General features: G+C 39.3%; 1 protein-coding gene across 1 annotated transcript in view; it reads left to right on the forward strand.

The window, feature by feature from the left end:
- The first annotated feature begins 10,107 nt into the window (after positions 1–10,107).
- The window catches only part of BRD10 (bromodomain containing 10), a 44,918-nt gene continuing 36,319 nt past the window's right edge, over positions 10,108–18,706 (forward strand). The window contains exons 1-3 of the mRNA XM_066569682.1: positions 10,108–10,693; positions 12,967–13,167; positions 16,165–17,594. Of these exons, the coding sequence (XP_066425779.1) occupies positions 10,143–10,693; positions 12,967–13,167; positions 16,165–17,594 (2,182 nt within the window). The 5' untranslated portion in view covers positions 10,108–10,142. The remainder of the gene's footprint in view (positions 10,694–12,966; positions 13,168–16,164; positions 17,595–18,706) is intronic.

The raw sequence follows: 18,706 nt of genomic DNA on the forward strand, positions 1-18,706 counted from the left end.
GAAGAAGTGTGTGGAAGTGGCTGACAGCTGGTCTGTGAGCTAGGAAGAGTGAGCTAGAAGAAGCTGGTAAGAGTTGTGTTTACCCCTGAAAGGAATTCTGCCAAGGTTGTTGACATGGAAACTAAGAAGAAGAAGATAAACAAAAGAAACCTGCAGTTGAATGTTAGTTGGAAACAGTGGTGTAGACTGCTCTGTAACAATGTGTTGATTTATCGTAACCAATGAAGAAGTATAAACTTTGTTGGGAATGTATAAGGGACAGCATGCTGTTATAATAAAGAGAGAAGCCTTTTGAAATTGTATAGTGTTCTTCTGTGTGTTGTGACTGTCCCAACAGCGACAGAAGTGGACACATTTAATAAGGAATAAAGTAGCTGCCTCTAAGAGGGGTCAGGAAGCAGACTGCTCCAAGCAGGGTCATCACAAGGTAGCTGGGAAGATGGGTAGCTCAGTGGGCCTATGACACGTTGACACGTTGGGCCTTCGAAGAAGAGATGCAATGTACAAATGGGTTTTTGAATGGGGATGGACTTATCATGGACATTATCCAATACCATGCACCATCTCTCCAGCTCTGAAAGTCTACTACAAGAGACGAAGCCCGAAGCTATGGACTAATTTTACTCCATTTTAGAGGGATGACCCATAGACTAAGGGAAAGGTATCTCTGTGTATGTATCAAAAGACAGGGAAGGATGCATTGGGAAGAGTGGAACCTGGACATGACATAAATGATACAGAATAAAGGGTGGATATTGCTCTGGTTTTATTTGGGACAGAGTTAATTTTTGCCCTAGTTGGTATAGGATTGAGTGACAGATTGACGATAAGAATAATGTTGATGACACACTGATGTTTTAGATTTTACTAAGCAGTGTTGACACTAACTGAAGGAATTTGCAGGTCTTCCCACTGCCACAGCTGTGAGGGATCTGGGGCACAATAAGCTGGAGGGGAAACAGGGAAGGGTGGTGGTGGAAAGTGGGCCCACAGCTGTTAGGTTACCTTCCAGATTAAACCACAATAAGGAGAAATGCAATGAAAAATTTATTATGTGGCAAAAATATTTTTATTTGTTTTAATACAGTTGTTCAGATGCTATACTGAGTCAAGCTGACCTTCCATCTTGACCTTTACAGTTTCTTTTAAACTTTATTGTTTTATTGGTCCCATCAGCAATAACAGCACCAACAGTAGAAAAACCTAATGATGATTTTGTGCAGATCCTGATGAAAATTATCAAGTTACCATGTTAGAAGTGAAACAGGGGAGGACACTCATCTGGGCAACTCTGCACACTTCTCTTCTAGGTTGGCCACTGAGAAGCATTTTCCATTCTCTGTCTGTTTCCAACATTGCCTGCCCCGCTCCTACTTCCTGGCACCTATGTCTCCCTTTCTCTTGCTCAATCTCACACTTTCTTTCTCTCTTTCTTTCTTTGCTTGCTTGCTTGCCTTTATTCTCCAAGCTCCACCATTAGAGTTAATGATTTTCATTGATCATGGACCCCCCTTAATAACTTTATGCCTACAGTTGCAACATTAGGTTCAGTCCATTACAGGACAGGCTTTCAAAATTCTCTTCTAATTCAAATTAATATGTCATATTAAATTATCTTGAAAGGTAACAACCTCTAGAAAACAGTGAGAGAGAGAAAAACATCAATGAAGTTATTGAAAAAATATTTTATGTGTAACTATTGGCATGGGAGTAGCGAGAAAAACAGCTGCCTACAACTGGTTTGTGTTTTTTGTCTTTAGAAATTCATCTGCAAAAAGTAAATATTTGCAGAAAAGAGAAGAAAGAAAAGTTTCCTGGTACCACATGCCACTGCATGAATAATTTTGAGCATACGGTAAATACTAGCTATTTTATCAGCCATTTAATTTGCCAACAATTTGCAGGAGATCTAATTCAAAACCTCTCGAGCTGGAAAAACACCTGGAACATAGCCAATAGACTGTACTACACAAAATGATCAGATATGTATAATTTGTACTCCAGGGCATAGACAGATTTACACTGGGGAAAAGATCAATTGCAAGTAGTAATAGTGTGAAGAAAGCCTTTTCTAAACATTTTCAGTGGAGGCGATTGAAAACATTAAAATAGATTGTGTGAGATAGGATGGAGATGTCAGCTCAAAAAAACTTGCTCTAGTTCAGAGTACAGGGTTTCTATTCTAAAGTCCAGAATATATATTAACATTTGAATAAGAAGTTCTTGTTTTTCTTCACACTGAGGTCTTTCTCCCCTAAAGGTATAAAAAACCAACCCAAATATAGTTAGCAGTAATATATTTTCTAACTGACCAAAACTGACATGGTAATTTATTAATGCATTTTCTTGGAAATTGTTGGGTTTTTAGAATATTTTAAGAACATTGTAGAATAAGCATTTGACTTCCAACTTAATCTTGCTTCACATCCTGTTAACATGGCATGCTAAAGACATTTATATGACTAAACAGAGCCCACTGTAACCTATCTATTGCTCCCAGTACTTCCAAACTGTCATTAAATAATTCTGTTTTATGTGCAGTGGAGACATCTACTATTGAAAAGAGTGGGGACTTATTTAAACCTTCATGTGTTTCTGTTTACAGCAGAAGGCTTATGACATAGTAAGGTCTATGCTGACCACTGCTGAAAAATCTACACTTTTTTGGAAGTTTGTTCTTAAAAAGATACACACAAAAGGGAAAAGTGATGTGTATAAATGAAAACTATTTCTGCTCAGTGCTAAATTACTATTTTTTAACATTTCTCTAAGTCTAGAGTTCTTATACCAAATGTTACTGTAAATGTTTTTTACTCATTAAGGGTTAACTATTTTTGGTATTTCTTGCAATAAGAGAAGGATGATGCCTCTTGAACTCAAGATGGCAAAAGAATCTGAAGGAGACTGAGGAGAGAACCTCATTGCAGATACAACTTCCTCACAAGGGGAAGATGAGGGACAGGCACTGATCTCTTCACTGTGACAGGACCAGTAACAAGATCCAAGGGAATGGCCTGAAGTTGTGTCAGGAGAGGTTTAGGTTGGATATCAGGAAAAGGTTCTTCACCCAGAGGGTGGTTGGGCATTGGACAAGGCTCCTCAGGAATGTGGTCACAGCATCAGCCTGACAGAACTCAAGAAGCTTTTGGACAATGCTCTCAGGCACATGATGTGACTCTTGGTATGACAGAGCCAGGAGATGGACTGAATGATCCCTGTGGGTCCCTTCCAACTCAGGATGGTCTATAATTCTAACACCCTGAGGTGCTGTAAGCCAGCAAATAGAAGAAAATATAGGGGCTGTCAGAATATCTTCTTGGACTACAGTGGTTTGTCTTTATTGCATGCAAATATTTTGTGGAGCCTCCGTCCTTGAAGGTACTGAAAACCCAACTGAATGAGACCCTGAGAAAACAGTTCTGTTTTCCCCCACTTTGAGCATGGAGGCATGGAGGCAACAGACACACAGAGATCTGTTTCAACCTCCACTATACTGTGATTCTGTGAAATAAAAATTAAGAAAATATTATGGGGTTTATATTGATTAATTAATTACTCTGACTTTTATAAATCTCTTATTTTGAAACAATTATATTTTCTCTTTGAATGTATAATAAAACCAGATATGTAGAAGAGATGTGGCTGAATGAGACAAAAGACTGTTATATTTTAATCAAATTCTGCTGATAGATTCCTGTAACTTTTGCAACAACACTTCAGAACAAGAGTCGGTGTTTGTACAGACAATCCTTTTAATTTATGCTTTTTGAATATTGCCCAGTCTTTCCAATATTCCTCATTGATGGACAATAGCATATAAGAGTTGTCTTGAGGTGTGCTGTATGTGCAAGGTGTGTCTATATGTAAGGTGACTACGCGTTGCCACAGATTCTTTCACACCATCCACCAGGAACAGTGACATACAACACATACTCTAGAATTGTTGATGTCATGAACATATTTGGAGGAGTTCTCTTTTCCCCTGTCAGAAGTGGACGTTCATATCTGTGTGACTACAGTTTAGCCCTTGTCCTGATTTATCTTCTCTGATACTGTATAAGACAGTCTTTACAGTTAATTTTTATAGAAGAACTGAATGGGCAGTGAATGGAACAGATGTTTAAGTCATCCAAACATTGGCTCTCTGTGCATTTTAATCTCTGCACTAATCATTCTCAAAACCTCTCTTAGATATGAAAATTATATCTGTGTATTTTATCTCCACTCTCCAGCATTGGGAAGAGGAAATAATTGCCATTCCTATAATACCACAAAAATTTTTAAAAAGCCTCAGGTACACAATTAGACACAATAAAGTATAATTGCAAAACCTTTCACATAAATAAATATTAGGTCTGTATGAAGCATTTTTTTTGCCTTTCCTGTGTTGCACAATTACAGACAGCAGAGTGAAAATAAACAGTGTTGGAGATTACTAAATTCCTGCTACTAGTTTTCTAAGGGACTAGGCATATTTCTGAGGCATATGTAGTTGTGTTGTCTGTCTGTCCTCTCCAGCCACTTTTTAATCTGCTGGATAATTTTGACTAAGTTTGGCAAGAGTGTGGAAGGAGGAACCTAGATGAAAAAAATACACATTTTTTAAAGTTCTGTGAACATCAGCAGCTGAGCAGCAGGCGACTGACAAACATTGCTAAATGAAATACTGCAGCCTGATCTCATCAGTTATTCTTCCAGCTTGGCTAAGGACCTAGTTATCAGCCTGTACGTACTGGATGTCCAGACGTCAGGTGTAAATGGCAAAAACAAGGGATCTGAACTCTGGAGTTTATTACTGAACCAAGAGATTAGATGTTTTACCCTACTTGATTATCTGTGAGAATCATTCCCTCGTCACATTTCCAGCTCTCAACCTGTGCCCTTTAAAGGACGGTCTCTGCTGGTCATCTGGCATGATTGGGCAGGAAATCATGTTGATTCCTGCTGTGCCACTTCCTGCAGCAGCCATCTGTGTTAGGCATTAGTGGTCAAAGTCCCTGGGCATCCTACAGCATTCATCTCCATACAGTTCTCATGCCATCTAGAATCAAGAAAGAAACCATTTGAATGTGCTCAATTGCTTTCTTCTTTCTCTAATTCTAAAAAGACATCGTGACAGAAATTTGGATCATATCATTTTATGTTAATTTAAAAAATATTTAGTCATGGTCTTTGTTGGAGAATGGATTTTTTATGCTTGTAACACATCATAAAATTTTAATTCTTCTTGAAGTTGCTGAGAATTACTTATTTTAAGGAGAACTGTACTTTTTCAGTACTACATGGTGCAGAAGCTTGAATGCAAAACAGCTTTCAGCTCTGAGGACTCAAAAAAGGAGGAAAGTCTCTAAAGTGCAGAATTCAAAGACAGTTTCATTTTTTTCTGCCTGTTTGTATTCTAATTGTCAATGATGGTATCTCTGGTGCTAGAAAGTAGCACCGTATCCCTAAAAGGGAGAAAGATGCAATTAAAGGTGGTGGAACATGAGAGAGGATGAAAAAGATAGCAGAATAACTCAACTGAAACATTTCAGAGATTGATTATTTTCTTCACACTTCATATCCCCTGTTTCTTTGCCAAGAATTTTGTGCATCTCATAAGAGGAAACTTCAGGTGGCAGACCTGCAAACGGAAAGCACATTGTTAGCGTTTTCTAGAGTTTGGTGTTCATTTTATTTACCATTACTTTATGTCAGCAGAAGGAACATGTAGCTACTTGAGCATGCAGTTTGAATGGCTCTGGTAGCAATGTTAATCCACTCACTTCACAGAAGAGTTCAAGGACCCTTAATGTGGGCTATATTCTATGTCACCATGGAGGTCATCAGGAGCAGAAACCTGCACTTTGGACCCCTGGCTTTAATGTATGAAATAGAAGAAGCAGAATGAAGGAAAATGGGAGCCACTCAGTCACTATTTATGACACTGCTAGAAGAAGAAGTAAATTATACACTGAGTGAATGTGTATTATATAAAAAAAAGATTTTTTTTCCTGACTTGTGAAGTATAACCTAAAGTTGAAGGTGGAAGGTACTTTTTAATCCCCCTTTACTACGCCTGAAGCAGGGAATGTGATTTCAAGGTACAAGAATTCAGGCCTTCACAGTCAATTTTAGTTATCTTCCTAAGCATTCTAGCATTCTGTCCTGCTGCTACAGAAACCATCCTTCTTTTTTTCATTCTACATCCTCTAACAGGCAGCTCTGACCTGTTAGAAAACAACTCTTCAGTGCCCTAACATGAACATTATAATTCTGCCAGTCTAAACAATTCTTTGAGGTAATATCTTTTACAAAAATGCTATAGATCTCTTATCTATAAGATAGAAAACTACTAGAGGGCCTTTGGATTTAAGAACTTTAGACTAAAATATTCTTTTTGTATATATTTTACACATTTTTTGAGAGTTGTATATAAAACTCTGAAAATGCACATATAAAATCTTGGTAAGTGTTAAAAATGGCCACAAGTAACTCAGGGATTTAAACCAGCTGAGGTTTGCTTAGCTATTCATCATCTTAGTCTATACAGTATTTGTAACTTCTTTGTAGTTTGATAACACTGATTTCAGATTGAAAGCAAATGTAAAGACAAAGTATCTGGTTAGGGCATATGATAAAAACTTATACTCAAATCAAAGTTTAGGAAGAGACTAATTATTTACATCATCATTGCGTCTCTGTAGAAGTCATGGATGCTTTCATGGTCAGGCTGTGATACTCTCTTTACTTTACATCCCTTGAATGTGACCTCCATGACATGCCGATGCTCTGTCACTCAAAATTTACATCAGACGTGGTCATCTCTGACAGTTGTCTCTTTTCCTTTGCTAGATCATCCTATCCTTTGCGAACTGTATATGGAAGATTACTCTTTCCCAAGCATATGTCACATTTCTTTCTCATGGTGTATGCTTATCCACTTGACATTTGCACTGTTCTGTACACACCTAAGACACTGTGGGTAATATTATAATGACAAAATTTCTTGCTGTCTTTGTGGTAATATCAAGGCAGAGGTGCTCACTTGGTGTAATATTCTTTGAAATGATCATGCATATCCAAACTTACATGATTAAAATGTATGCAAATCTCTATCACACCATTTTGCAAAAATTGTATATCCAATTCAGATGTATGGACAGAAACTGTAAGAATATTTATCAGCTCTATTTATTCTTTGAAAACTTTTGAGTTATTTTAAAATTGTTGGGGGGGGGTTGGGAGGGGTTTTGGGTTTTTTTTTTGTTTGTTTATTTGTTTTTTGTCTTTTTGGTTTTTTGTTTTTTGGTTTTGGTTTCTTTTTTTTTTTTTTTTTTTAATGATATGTGAGTCATAGCTCCTATTAACACTGAGTATATAAAACGAAACTCCATTATTACAAGTTTTCCAAAATGTTTGCTTCTGCTTCAGCAGTTCTACCCTGGTACATTGGTCACCTCAGATTTAAGGCAGGAATCACACATGGCATTTATTCAACAGTGCACTCGTGTGGCAAGGCTTCGGAAGTACATAGATAATGTATCACAGAACTTCTTGAATAAAATGTATTTTTCTTATTACATAAGAAAATACAAAAAAGTTCTTATAGATTGATACAATGATGTTTCCCACTCTAATCCTTTTTTAAAAATTATTTTTTAGCCTACTTTGATTGCATACCTAGGAAAAATATCCTCTTTCAAATACTTTGGTGATACAAGTCAGAGCTCCCAATAAAGGATATTATCTTGTTTTGTCATATGCGGGCCATTCTTCACTGAAATTTAATTTCAGAGTGTTGACTCAATATCTTAATTTCTTTCATCACCATAAATTTCAATTTTTGACAGGAGATCTGAATATAGCTGAGATGTTATCACACCAAAATCTCTGAACACATTTTGTGGCCACTCAGCCTATGAATTTTATGCAGAATTATGACTACAAGTTCTTATATTCTTAAAGCAAGGCCACATATATAGCAAGAAGCAAAAATGTCTATTAAGTTCCTGGGTATTGTTGCAGAGAGTATAAATGAGCCAGGACATGAGTGCTGCGAGCCAGATATCCAACAAGCACAAAACTTCTAAAAGAGCTGCAGCCTCATCTAGTTTTATTTAATTTACACTAGAAATTCCCACTGTTACTTGAATGGTTGCTTTCCTCAGTTATGTTTTTCGTACAGTTGATTTAACCTCCGCACATGTTGCTGGAATCCTTCCACCACTTGCCCCTCAGATGATGACTCTCCACTTTCAGCTTGGAGTGGGACTTAGACAAGATGAACACTATTCCTGAGATCAGTTATTAAAGAAAACACAACACAGCATTCCCTCTGTTTTGCAGCAGGACATATTGGTCCTTATGGTCCCAGTACAAGAAAGGGATTCAGACTCTGCGAAGTATCATTTCAAACGCAATTTCTTAGAGTTAACATTATAAGGAAAGTGAGAACGGTTATCTTACAGCATTTCAAATTCCACAAACCATAAGCAGCGCAGCACCAAATGGATCTGTAATGAGGGTGCATCATGAAGACTCTGTGGAAAGGCCATCCCATGACGGTCATTCAAGGTATAAGAGGATTTCCTTTAAAAATCCCAACTTTATTAATCCTTTCTACTGTCAGAGAGAATGTTTGCATAAGGATTTCTGGCTGCAGTTTTAGATAGAGGCAAGTTATAGAGATGCCACTACAGTGTGGGAGCTGCCCATGGCTCTCTAACAGAGTACTGCTTGATTTTATCCTGTAGGCATGCAATACACACAGCAGAACACAGACCTGAAGGCCATCCTGTATGTTGCTACACTTGGGTTAGCTATTGCATGGATCACTAGAGTCTTAACGCACAATGATCCTTCCAAGCAGGCCCACCTTCCTGCAGTGTGGAGGCATTTATTCCTATTAAGGGAACACCATTATGAGCAACGTCTGTCTCTGGAGTGATCTCTGAAGAACAAGAATGCCATTACAGAAGTAGAGGCAGAAGTAGAGAAGTAGAGTCCTGCTCCCTTACATTCATTCTCTTCCCCTCTACTCCCCTCAGCAGGGTGCCCTCAGCTTTTCATACAGTTCGGAATGTGAAGAGGACAAAACCAAAGACACGCACAGAGGTGTGTCTCCAAGAGCTTTGCAGTGCTGTGCAGACCATTACAACTGTGGGGCTCCCTGGGGTCCCTTAGGATCTCTTACAGGGGTGCGCAGGACTGGAGGAAACGTGAGGGCACACGTGAGAGCACTACAAGTGCACCCCAGGCTAGGACAGCGTCGTTAGTAGCAGCCTCCCCTCACAACGCACCAGCTCCTAATGCAAGTCGGGCAGAACCGAGTGTAGAACTGAGTGCTTTTGTGAGCTGCTGCTTCGCTTCGGCGGCTGAACACTTGTGGCACACCTCTGACGGGAGACGACAGACCCGTTAGGTGACAGTTTTCTCTCAGCCGCCGCAGCACGGCAGCAGCACTCGGCGGGGCCGGGGCGCGCCACCGGCGCCGCCGGCGCCGCGGGGAGGTGCCAGGAGCAGCCCCGCCCCGCCCCGCCCCGCCCCTGAGGAGTTCGCTGCGAGGCTCCGCCCCCGCCCACCCGAGGGTGTTCGCTGCGAGGCTCCGCGGCCGCCGCGAGGCCCCGCCCAGCCCCGCGCGCACCAGCGGCCGCCCCGAGTCGCGCCGCCGGCTCCGAGGTGGGCGCCCTCTGATGACGTCACATCCCACCCGGCTCCCGCCACCACCGCAGGCGCACCGCCACCGGCCGGGCGCGCGCATGCGCGCTGGGGTGAGACGCTCCGCGTCCTTTCCCCGTCGGGGGGGGGTACCCGCGCCCCCACCCTATCCTCTGCTCGCGCTGCCGCGCGCGCCGCCCGTTACCCGACGGACGCCGCGCGGGGCCGGCACGCGCCGCCTGCCCGTCGGGAACGCGCGCGCGGCGCGGAGGGAGGTCCCGGCCAGCCCGGCGGGAACGGCGCACGCGGGGTGCGGGATGCGCCGGTGCTGCCGGCGGCGGGGGGGGGAGAAGGGGGCGGGCCCCGAGGGCGAGGGCGCTGTCCCCGGGCGGGCGGGGCCGCGCGCTAGCCCAGTCGGTGCCTCTCCCCCGGCGGCCGCGTCCCGCCCCCCGGGCCGGCGGGGCACTGAGCGGTGTCTGTGTGCGCAGGTGAGCCCGGTGCGGATGCGGCGGCCGAGCGAGGCGCAGCGCCGCGGTCCCCGGCAGGTGCCGGAAAACGAGCCTGGGGCGGGAGACATGGAATCCGACGGAGACCTCCCGGCGGAACGGCCCTCGGCCCCTCAGAGTGGGATGGAGGAGCCTGAGAACGAGGCAGATGATGAGGGAGGGAACACTGCCTTGCAGCAGAGCCTGAATCCCGAGCTGCAGCAGGGGTACCGCATCCTGCGCGAGTTCCTGCTGGAGAAGTACCGGCCTCTGACGGCGCCGTTCCTGAAGCCCCTCGCGGATCAGGCATTTTTCGGGGAAGAAGGCTCTGGCTCCCTCTTGGGCCGTAAGAGCAGCCAGTCCTTGCAGCAGATGCCCGCTGGAATATGGCTATTGAAAATGGAAGAGAAATTTTCCAGTGGGCAGTACACAGGGATAGCAGATTTCGTGTGTGACTTCCGGCTCATGCTGGAGACTTGCTATCGGCTGCACGGTGTGGATCACTGGCTCTCCAAACAGGCCCAGAAGCTGGAGATGATGCTGGAACAGAAGTTGGCGCTGCTATCCCGGTAGGTGTAGGAAACTATAGGGGCCGCGCAGCGTGTTCTTTACACAAAGTAGAACAGGAGGGTGTGTTTCTTTAAATTCCGTTAAAGGAAAACAAGCGTCGAACAAAACCGCCCAACAGAAAGAACCCTGAAACTTTGAGTACTTTGATGAAGATTAACGTTTCCTGCTGGGAACTATTCAAATCTTAATTCAAAATGCTTTGGAATTCCAAACCTCAAAATGCCAAATAGAGCACAGCATTTCCTGACTAAGATTTTCCTTCTGAAAGAAGCCTTTTGTGAGCATGGAGGAACACTTGTCCAGATGTCAAATGCTTCTTTCTTTATTTTATTTTGTCGCAAAACTGCGTAAACTCTGTATGAATATTTAGCAATATTTAGCAATAATTTGAAATTGTTATTTTTACAATCTGTGAAATTTTTACCGCCCTTAATATACATAGGAATAAAATACTAAGCCGAAGTTACCTGCTTTGAAATGGTAATTATAATCATAAAATGAGAGACAATGCTTGCCATAGTATAGTCTTAAATGGCAAAATGGAAATCGCGGTAAGTTGAAATGTAAGTCCCGGGCAGGGACTTCTTTCTTATCAGCCAAAGCAGCTGAAACACAGAAAGCTCTCGAGATACATGGTAGAAAGCGCAATTTTAATCACAACTGAAGTACATGCTTTCTCTTGAACTGGTCATAGTTTAGTCATTATCAGAAAACCATGGTGGCCTCTTACAGTGAAAAGCCCACTGGTCTTCTGAATAACATAGTATTCTGGATGTAAAAAAAACAAGAGGTGTTTTTGGTGAAGGATGAAGGTAAAGAAGGAACAGTGTTGGGAAATACGTAAAGCTCTGTGTGTCCATCAGCATTATGTTTGCTAGTGACATTGTGAACTGCGAGCTGGTAAGAACGTTGTTCGTGTAGGAAGGACACTTCAGGAAAGTGGTGCAGAAGTCACCTGAAAGCAGAGTGAATGTATTCAGTGCTGCTGTAGCAACAGTATATTTGAAACTGTTTCTGTGTAACGGCAGTTTTGGGACAGTCTGATGGTAGAAAGGAAGGAGCTGAACGTAGTGGGGCGTGAATGTTCCTAGTTTGCTAAAGTAAAACCTGATTTTAAAAAAGAATAAATTCCTGGCTTAATAGAGTTACAGCTGGCAGATAAATAACCAAATACAACTTGGAAGATTTTGTGTTGTCAAATAGCAATATAGGTATTTACTAAAAAATAAATTCAATTGCTTTTGTCTTTCTTCCATTTAATGGACAGTCTTTTTCAGATAAATATTAGGAAATATTGAACTCTCTAAAGATAATCTTGCCTCAGTATATAGTGAGCTTGTCTTGTATTAACTCTTCAGAGATTTGTAAAGATTTTTTCATTATGTCTATGTGCACTAGCTTAATAAAAGTTTCTAGGACCTGTAAGTATGAAGGATTACAGAACCTAGAAGTCTCAAAGTTCTTTTACAATTTTTAATTAGAAAAATTTGTTTGAAGTGTTTAACATAATTTTATTTGTAAAATGAAATTGAAGAGCTACTTCTTGCAACAGTCGTTCTTATGTTATTACAGAGTAGTGTTTAGGTCAATGATCCCCTTCAAGTGATTCAATGGAATCAATTAATAGTGGTTGTATAATTCCTGAATACTACAAGCCACAGAAAATTACCTTAGAATGGAGGTTCCTGTTGAATGGAGGTTGGATTTTTCTCCTCTGTCCCTCAAATGTTTTCACAGGTTGTGAAAAACTCATACAAGTTTTAATGGAGTCTTTTGAAAAACGTAAGAAAAAATGTAACTTTGCAGACAAATTTGTAGTGTTTTGTCTTTCAATTTTTGGAGTTTAAAATAGGAAGAAACTGATGTTTAACATATGCTTCCCCAACCTAAACCAACTAATAGATCCCCAAACCCTTCCCCTAATAGACCCACCACCCTGCCCCCTATTTTTAGGTATCTGCTAAAAAGGATACTTTCTTATCATAGGTCTTGTGGAAGTCTTTTCTTTCCAAGTACTTGTGGACTAAGATAGAGAATTCCATCTCTAAATAATATTTGGTAACTTGTGGTAAATATGCAGTTTTAACTGGTGTGAAAACATAGGTCATATTAATGTGTTTGGTTTAAAATTTCATAAAGGAATTTTCAAAATGGAAAAAATAACTGCTTTTATCTGAGTAAGCATGCTTGATCCATGGTTGGTAGGCTAGGTATTGAGGTGCCACTGGTACAGAAGTTCATAGTTGTGAATTGGCTTGCTTTTTTCTCCTAGGCATTTAAGAGAGAAAACATCATTAGCTGTAACATCTAGAGGATGCTATGGGCAGGAGGATGAAAAAACAACAGCATGCATTTCTACAAGACGTCGTTCCACGCCTCGCAATTTAGTAGGTTTGTCAACAGGCATGTTTGAGTCTGTGATGGTTCAGGTTCTAAGACAAGAGGAGCAACTGAGAGCAAAAGAGGAAAAGAGGTAATAAGAAAGATTATTTACTTTTAGTTTTAAATAATTGTCTTCCTAGTTTTCTAAAGAGGCTAGCTCCTTATGGCTTTTTCAGGTAAATAAATGTGGCGCTCTTGTGGTCTCAAGTTCATGGCTTCAATACAGTGCATCCACAAAGCAAAAAATTAGTACCACTTCCTTGAAAAATTGCTGAGGTCATTTAAGTTTTGAATTAAATTACAGCTGCTCTTATTTTAGTGTAGCAAAACTTCTAATATTAACTGAAAGCATCCACAGTAATTTCCTGCTAGTGCATTATGGTTTATGATATGTATCCTTGGACAGTTTTTCATGCAATAATTAGATAAAAAACTACCAGAATGCTTAACTACGAACTAATTCCATGATTTTGTCGCTGCTTCTCTCACTGATAGCCAGAAGCAAATCATGTCTGTCAGTTCCTCTGCTGTTACCTCACTGATGTAGCATTTCAGCTTGTCAGTTAGGTAATAATTTTAGATTGTTCATGTAAATAACTCTGAGATTTTGTGGTCTTCTTAAATTTAAGAGCTAAATAATTCCAGCCAGTCTTTAATGTTAATATGTTTTACTTTGGGGAAAATGAAGCTTTGAAGTTTATTTTAACAGTAATTTGTGTGACTGGGTCTAAACATGGCTCACAATGGTAAGACAGTATTTGCTTCAGGAAGCAAAATATTTCTAGCTTTTTTTCAAAGTTTACAGCTTTGTAGACTTTTCCCCATATGTGACCAGCTCACTTTTAATTTTGCAGGTCGTCTTCATTTTCAGCAGATTTGAAGCTATGTGGCTGACTTAGCTGTTAGACAGTACTTTTCTCTGTAGAACTTTCTTCTAATCCACCAATCTTCTGATCACACTTTGCCAAAAAAAATCAAAGATCACTAGGGTAAAATTGTTTCTTTGGTAAAATTCTCTTAATTTTTGCTCAACTCTGTGTTCTAGAACTTGATAACAATGTTTTGAAAAAGGGTATTTTGATTGGATTTTAATTTATTGCTAGAGTCTGTAGAACAGTTTACCAAACAAGATAAAAATTATGCTTTCATACACCTGTTTTAAGTACATTGCTGCAAAACCGTACTAATTAACTGTTAAGTCCATGTATCTGGATATACTCAAAAGTCCCAGATCCTGGACAAAAGATGGTTGATTCTACAGAATGTTCCACGATAACAGAAAAAACCCACAACTGGCTGGCCTCTTTACACCCTAAAATTTTGAACTGTACCACTTATTAAGTAAAAAAAAATCTGTCAGTAGATAGCTGGTTTAATATTTCTTTGAATCTATTGACCTCTCCAAGTAATTTTGCTTCAAATTTCTTATCTCAGTTTTGTTTCTTAATCGCGCCATGTTTTTAAAGTAATTTGGACCTCTCTGTACCAATTGTTTCTCAGCTCACCAAAAATGTTCTGGAAGTACCTTTTCTGAGCGCTTTCATGAAAAGGGCTTGGCAATTGGAAGGCCTATAGAGTTAGTTGCATATTTCCAGTGAGGATCACATTTTACAGTATGTACAAATTTTCAAAGTGGTGCACATATAAATGCACATACTTTCAACACTATTTTTATTTGAAAATGTATTGCAAGTTTCTAAACTTTTGGCTTATCACTAAAGTATATATTAATGTTATTAAGACGAGACAATGGTTATTCTGCTACTTTTTTTGTTTTCTTTAGAAATCTAATACACTGAAGTTGGCACAGAAGAGGTACTTTCTGAACAGTATGGAAGACTGCAACTTTGGGTGTTTTAGTTGGAGAGCACAGTGCTGGTGAATGAGTTGTATTTGGATAGGCAGCATCTGCTCTTCACCCAACTTTAAAATGAGTTATCAGGAACATAAAAAAAGGGCTCAGTTTCTGGCTACCTAGTGGGCGACTCAAAGTACTTGTAGCTGTGATTTATGCTTGTAGCCATAATTCATCTTAGTTTAGAATGTCTAAGAGTTGCATACTTTCAGTCCCAGAAAAGTAAGACTGCAAATGCAAGGGCCTTTCTATAAAACTTAGCCTCATATCTAAAGAAATTGCCTGTTGAAGTCCAAGTTTATACATAATTCTTTGCTTTAGATATTTAGATACTTTCATAAGACACAGACATTTTATGGTAAGACTTAAATAAAAATAAAATTAAATTTAAAATACTCAAACATATGAATAAATATCTTCATGTATATTGTATAGAAATAAAAATAAAATTAAAATTAAATTATGTAGGCAGTTCTGTGTCTTTCATCTCTGAAAACATGATCCTCAGATAGGTTTCAGACATGTTCATTAAAACATTTAAATAACTGAATTCTGGCTACAAGTTAGTAATTTAATTAAGGAACTTGTGGAATAAAGTTTGCTTATATAGTCAATTTTGCTTTGTATGAGGGTGTTAGCATGGAATTAACTGGATCCAATGAAAAATATGGAGTATCTTGGCTTATTTTAAAATAAGGTGTAATATTGTTAATCTGTATGTAACTTCCTATTTTATTTTTGAAAGTAAGTTTGTAAAAACAAGTTATTGTTAACTAAAACAGTTCTCTGTGTCTTGTCATTAAGAGTTCCAGTGTCTGACCTTTTACCTGTGAATCAACACCTAAGTAGGTTAGATGTGGTAATTGGGAAAACAAAATAAAATCTAGTCATTGTCTCCTCTCCCCACCAAGAAATCTGTTGCAAGTAAGAAGGAATTTGCTGGTAATATGTGTTGGCTGCCTTAAATAACAGAGGAAATTATCAGAAGAGTAGAGAGTTATGTTGGGACTTTGTTTAAAACTAGTGGTAATAGAAAAAAATGACAGTAATTTCCCATTTTGGTTGATGCATTCTGCACTGCAAAGTAAGACAAACTAAGTAAAACTTAATATTACTGTGCTCTTTTTAACTTCGAGATAAGTATGTTTGACATACTGTAGTTCTGGTTTTTTTCCTCTCTCATTTTCTTTTGTTCACCTACTATCTGAATTTTCATGAAATTTCTTTTAATAGGCAGAGAGATCAAGAAAGAAAAGAAGCAGAAGAAGCTAGTCAGAAAGAAATAGAAGAATGGGAAGAATCACTTTTAGCTCAAGCAGCACCTACAAGGATGGAGACAATGTGGGAGATTCCAGCTATTGGTCATTTTCTTTGCTTGGCCCAACAGATTTTAAATTTACCTGAAATAGTATTCTATGAATTGGAACGTTGTCTTCTGATGCCTCAGTGTAATGTTTTTTTATCTAAAATAATGACTTCTTTGTTAAGTCCTCCTCATCGCAGACCTACATTACATCGCAGGCCTACATTTTCCTACAGGACTTGGGAGGCAGCACTCAGAAAGAAAGTGCAACACTGGTATACTGTTGTGGGGCAGACTGACAATCCTAATGCTGCTGCAGAAAAACTTGGATTGTGTCCCCAGTTTTTCAAAGTTCTCGGAGAAGTTAATCCCTTGGAGGAAAAACCATTTCATGAGCTACCATTCTATCAAAAAGTATGGCTGCTAAAAGGTCTTTGTGACTTCGTATATGAAACACAAAAGGATGTTCAGGATGCAGTGCTAGGTCAGCCTATCCATGAATGCAGAGAAGTAATTCTTGGTTATGACTGCTTGGAAAATGCATATGTTCACTTTCCACAGTTCTGTGGTGCAGATGTTCGAATTTACAAACAAAAACCTTTTCAGGCTCCTGAATTCCCATCTCTTCCCATCAAAGTTAAAAAAGTGCCACGTATTAAATTGGAAAGAGTAAAACATGAATATGTAAGCAAAAGCAATGGGGAGGTCAGTTCTGCTGGGAGAGAGTTGCTGTGTCATTCCAAGACAGAAGGAGAGAAAAGTATGGACATTGTTATCTGTCCAGAAAAAAAACCACGTTTAGGTGGCTTCAGAGTCACTACAGAGGAAATGAGGGTTGACTGTGAAATAAAAGCCTCAAGAGTTTGTGACATCAAAAAATCTGGTTGTTATAAAGAGAACTTCAGGAATTTGATTAGTTCAGGAGAGATTGTGGATATGGGTGGTCATCCTAGCTCAGAAGAAATAACAGATGTGGAGAATGGACAAGGTTGCGCTGAAATGTCCAGAATAAGACCTGAGCTGAGTCCATTCCAGGGGAACACACTGAAAGCTTGCCAAATGCATGTCAACGGCACTTATAATGAAAACCAAGGCAGAAATTACCATGAATCTGCTGAAGAAACGGTGCTAGAGACCTTACTGCAAAATAAGAAGAAACTAAATAAGATGCTAGCAAAAAAGAAGAAAAAGAAAAAAAAGAAGTTGAAAGATATTCTAAATGAAAATCTACAGAGAAGACTTGATGACTTGCAAAGAAAGCGTGAGATTCATCTTCATCCATTCAAATCTTATAAGTCTGAGATCCAGAACAAATTGTTTTTAATTAAAAAGAAAGCAAAACATAAGAAGCACAAGTCTGGTAAGTTGGCATTTTTACTTATAGTAAAAATTAGGAGGATACAGATGTTTTTTAAAGTTGTTTTCTAGTTGATAAGTCTTTATTTTGTGAAAAAGGAGAGTCTTATTGCATTAGACAATTCGGATATTAACTTTAGAGTCAAAGTTACCTACCTGATAACACAAGCATATAAAACATTGTTTGATCAAACTGTGATTCATTTGCAGAATGTATCTTTAGAGAACAAAATTCATTGCAAGAGTTAATTTGTTGAAAAAATATTCAGGACAATAAATGTAGCCGACTGGTTAGCGTCAGAGAGTGTCACTTGAAGGCATTTTATGGTATCTTACATTATAGCAATTGTGGAAATGTTTCTCCATTTTCTGGTGTATATTATCTTATCCAAATTATGAAGAATCACAGAGTATTTACATGAGATGATGAATCTAAAGTCATTCATAGTGAAACTGTGCACCAGACAGTACTGCTTTGACTGTGGGCCTGGGTCCAACAATCAGAATGCATCAGCATCAGAATTTATGCTGATAACATTTTTATTACAGAATTGGGCAGCATCTGGTTAAGTGTTTCAGGTAAGTGATACACAATCCAGATTTCAGTTAACTCACTGGAAAAGAGTTTCAAAGGTATTTGCAAACTGTAAAGGTACAAAAACCTTAAGTTCAAATTGTTCAGGTAGCTGTAGTATTTTTGATATCACGTAAAGCAACGTAAAAGCTTAATCCTTTTGAGTCCTGAGCTAAGCTATCTGTGCTAGATTTTAGCAGATTCTTTCCAACATTATATTTTTTGAAGTGACAGGGTGCTTTTTAGAGCAGTGTAGACTGACAGATAAATATTGGATTTCATCTGAAAAGCAGAAAGTCAAAACCAAGAATCTGAATGACAAAAAAATGTCTTGTAAAGATTAAGAAACTAGCCAAGATCTGATGGCAGTGCATGTAGCTAGAAGTCAAAAGTTAAAGCTAAGAAATTTAAAGCTAAGTAATATTTAGATCCTAAATATTTGCACATAACAGCCAAAGAACTGTCTTACTTTTTAAATCACAAATTCCTCCTTCCAAAATACTCCTCTGCCACATCTAAACAGAAGTTTCAAGAGTTGCAGT

The sequence above is a fragment of the Molothrus aeneus genome, chromosome Z (genome assembly GCF_037042795.1).
Source record: "Molothrus aeneus isolate 106 chromosome Z, BPBGC_Maene_1.0, whole genome shotgun sequence".
NCBI lineage: Eukaryota > Metazoa > Chordata > Aves > Passeriformes > Icteridae > Molothrus > Molothrus aeneus.